At 30.6% G+C, this 3,106-nt stretch overlaps 1 protein-coding gene across 1 annotated transcript in view; it reads right to left on the minus strand.

Annotated features, from left to right (window-relative positions):
• The window catches only part of LOAG_18889 (hypothetical protein), a 4,323-nt gene extending 2,156 nt beyond the window's left edge, over nucleotides 1-2,167 (minus strand). Inside the window, exons 1-5 of the mRNA XM_020451549.1 lie at nucleotides 2,135-2,167; nucleotides 1,777-1,919; nucleotides 1,102-1,277; nucleotides 350-501; nucleotides 120-194 (exon numbers count right to left, since the gene is read on the minus strand). Coding sequence (XP_020304656.1) covers nucleotides 120-194; nucleotides 350-501; nucleotides 1,102-1,277; nucleotides 1,777-1,877 — 504 coding nt within the window. The 5' untranslated portion in view covers nucleotides 1,878-1,919; nucleotides 2,135-2,167. The remainder of the gene's footprint in view (nucleotides 1-119; nucleotides 195-349; nucleotides 502-1,101; nucleotides 1,278-1,776; nucleotides 1,920-2,134) is intronic.
• Nucleotides 2,168-3,106: the final 939 nt, after the last annotated feature.

Genomic DNA, 3,106 nt, shown 5'->3' on the forward strand with positions numbered 1-3,106 from the left:
TATATATATATATATATATATATATATATATATATATATATATATATATATATATATATATATATATATATATATATATAGAAAGCAATCTAGATTTCCAAAAAAAGACATATATAAACCTTATAAAAGGGTCCATGTACTAGTGTAACTCCAGGCAATTCGTCCAGCAGTGCTTGAGTTTCTTCAATCATTTTCTGGAAAGCAGAATTTTGGTAGTGGAAGAAGGTAATAAATATATCAATAATAAAACACTTCTTTAATGTAGTTGATTTACTTCACTTATGTATTCATATTTCGTAATAACATGAAAATAAGCAGAACAGACGAAGGAAAGACAAGTAATTAATACCCTCACGATCTGAATATCGACGCAACGATCTTTGGAATCCTTATGCATCAGGCGTAATTCAATCTGTCCCGTTCGCACACGCACTACCGCTTGTTTGTCTTTCGAAATTGTCCTCTCAATTTTATTTAAAAACGTAAATGCGGCGTCTCTATCTGCAACAAATAAATATATTAATTACATCCAATACCTTACAGTAATAGATTTTACCAATAAAATCATTATGATGTCGTAACGACTTGTAATAATATTAATAGTACAGTAGAGGCATTAAAGAAAGTCTTCGGTTTCGTCCGAGTTCCTTGATTTTTTTAGACTCTCGTTACACCTATTTATTGCATCTTATCATGCTCATCATAAAAAAAAAATTCCCAGGATGCAGTCATATTATTCATTGGTGATGTCCAGCAAGGTGACGAATTCCGATGATTGTATGAAATTGAAATCAGCAAAATCAAATGTTTGAACAATTTACATTAATTTCAGCAACTGATTTATTATAGGCTGAGCAACACAACTATTCTTGCTCCTCTTCGTTTGCTATTTAATTCTTTAAATATTGCTGCTCCTTATCAAACAACATTAGGAAATTTGAATGACAAGATTTGCTACATATTACGAATGCTTCTCGCAGTGATAGCAGCATTCGAGGTACTCAGTGAAAAATGCAACAATTTAAAAGTAGATCCTACATAAAATATGCAAATAATTACCCATCGAAGCATGTTTATGCTCTGAATGATAAAATTCCTTACTTTTTACAAAAATTGATTTTGCCACCGGAATGATAATTTCAACAAGCTGTAGAGGATTTATTCGATGCTCAAATTCATTGATGAAATTATCATAAAAATCTTTCAAATCAATCGTTTGGATAAATGCATCATCATTTATTACTTTTCGCAATTCCACAGTTAATTGATGCCAAAGCCTGGAAAACCAATTTTGCATAACTTGCAAAGATGCTACGAAAACTTTGACCTAGTATGGTTTATAGTTCTCCGTAAAAATTACAAAGTAAAAAGGAGATTATTTGCTAAAAAAATTATATGTACCCTTGAACAAAAGTAATTAAAAAGGTTAACCTAAAAGGAAAATATAATCACGGGCATGTCATGGTAATATTGAAGAAATCGAACTAAAATATAATGATAAAAACGAATTTATTCCACTTATTAACTTTAAAAATGAAAATCTTTCACAGATTCCACAATTAACAATGCTTTATTAACTTGATCTATGCATGAACTGGACTATCTAGCAGTTGAAATCTATTCCTGCTTAGTAGCTAAATAATGTGAAATATAACATTTCCTCAACCAGAAAAACAAAGATCATTAAGTTTTCCAAACAGAGAAGGTCAAATCAAACACATAATTTATGACCTCTTAGCAGCTTGTTTCAGATTCCAGTACAACACAAATGCTTACTTTCTGAAGTAGAGTTGCTCGAGCTTTTGCCAAATATCAGCAATAACTTCCTGAGAAACACTTTTGTTTTTCACCAAATATGCTTCAACTTTTTCTGACATTTTCCAATAATTCAATTAGATCACCGTCCAATTCTGTAGTAACTGAAATATTAGTTTAAATATTTCAAAATTATTTACATTAGGACAAGCAGAGGCGGAAAATTGCTATTTTTTCTTGAAGTGCAGGAAATAAGAGGTATCGAAAGGTACTATTAAAGCTATAGAACCACTTAAATGACACCCTGATAGAAACAAATTGATAGGCATCAACAGGTATTATTACTGCAACAAGCAGGCTCATCCCAAAGTTATTTGACCTTATGTAACAAATGGTTATGAGGCCAGGCAAGTTCCCCATCGTCTCGGGTAAATCTCAATACTGGATTAAAAATATATAAACCCGTAGCAACTCGAACTTAAACACGAGAAGGCATTGCCGCGGGAAATTTGAACATTCCTTTTGTCATGGAGTGCCATTACAGCCAAGTTTGCGGAAGCAGTCAAATAGCCAAGTATCCCAAATGCCATAATTCTATCTCATAAACCCTCTCAATCCACCCCACCTCTTCAATATCTGTACTGTCTTTTTTTGTTTACACTCTCTGGCAGCACTGCATCTGTTGATATTCCCACTGCTTCTCATTTAATTGCTAACCTGGTTGTACTATCGAAATCATCCACTTTTTTCTTTTGTCTCTCAAATTGACTATCAATCTTTGAACTCTCATTATATTCTTTTTTTAAAATTTTTGTTGAACAAGTGTCGCTTAGAAACGTCATTACCAGTTTCTCCCGTGTCACCTCACATTCATGTCATCACCGGCTTATCAGTAATATTGCTTGGATTTACATAAATATTAGTTTATCTTAAATATCATTCTAACTAATTATAACTGCCACTTTACCAATATCTTCCGAATTGATTTCACTTTTATTAAAATGCTATGATTGGTTAAGTTGTTGTCCCCAACATTAATGTGAAATGACTGTAAACTAACAAGTATATCAGTTGACATTAGTTGACATCCTTACTGTTCTTATTTTTGCTTCCATTCCATATTATTTATATTGATTTATTTATACTACTACAATTTGTCTCACTTTTTGTCTTCTTCTTTTCCTCCACACCCCTCTCTCATTTTCATGTGCTATTATTATTATTATTATTATTATTATTATTATTATTATTATTATTATTATTATTATTATTATTATTATTATTATTATTATTATTATTATTATTATTATTATTATTATTATTATTATTATTATTATTATTATTATTATTA

The sequence above is a fragment of the Loa loa genome (genome assembly GCF_000183805.2).
Source record: "Loa loa unplaced genomic scaffold supercont3.641, whole genome shotgun sequence".
In the NCBI taxonomy this organism is placed as follows: domain Eukaryota; kingdom Metazoa; phylum Nematoda; class Chromadorea; order Rhabditida; family Onchocercidae; genus Loa; species Loa loa.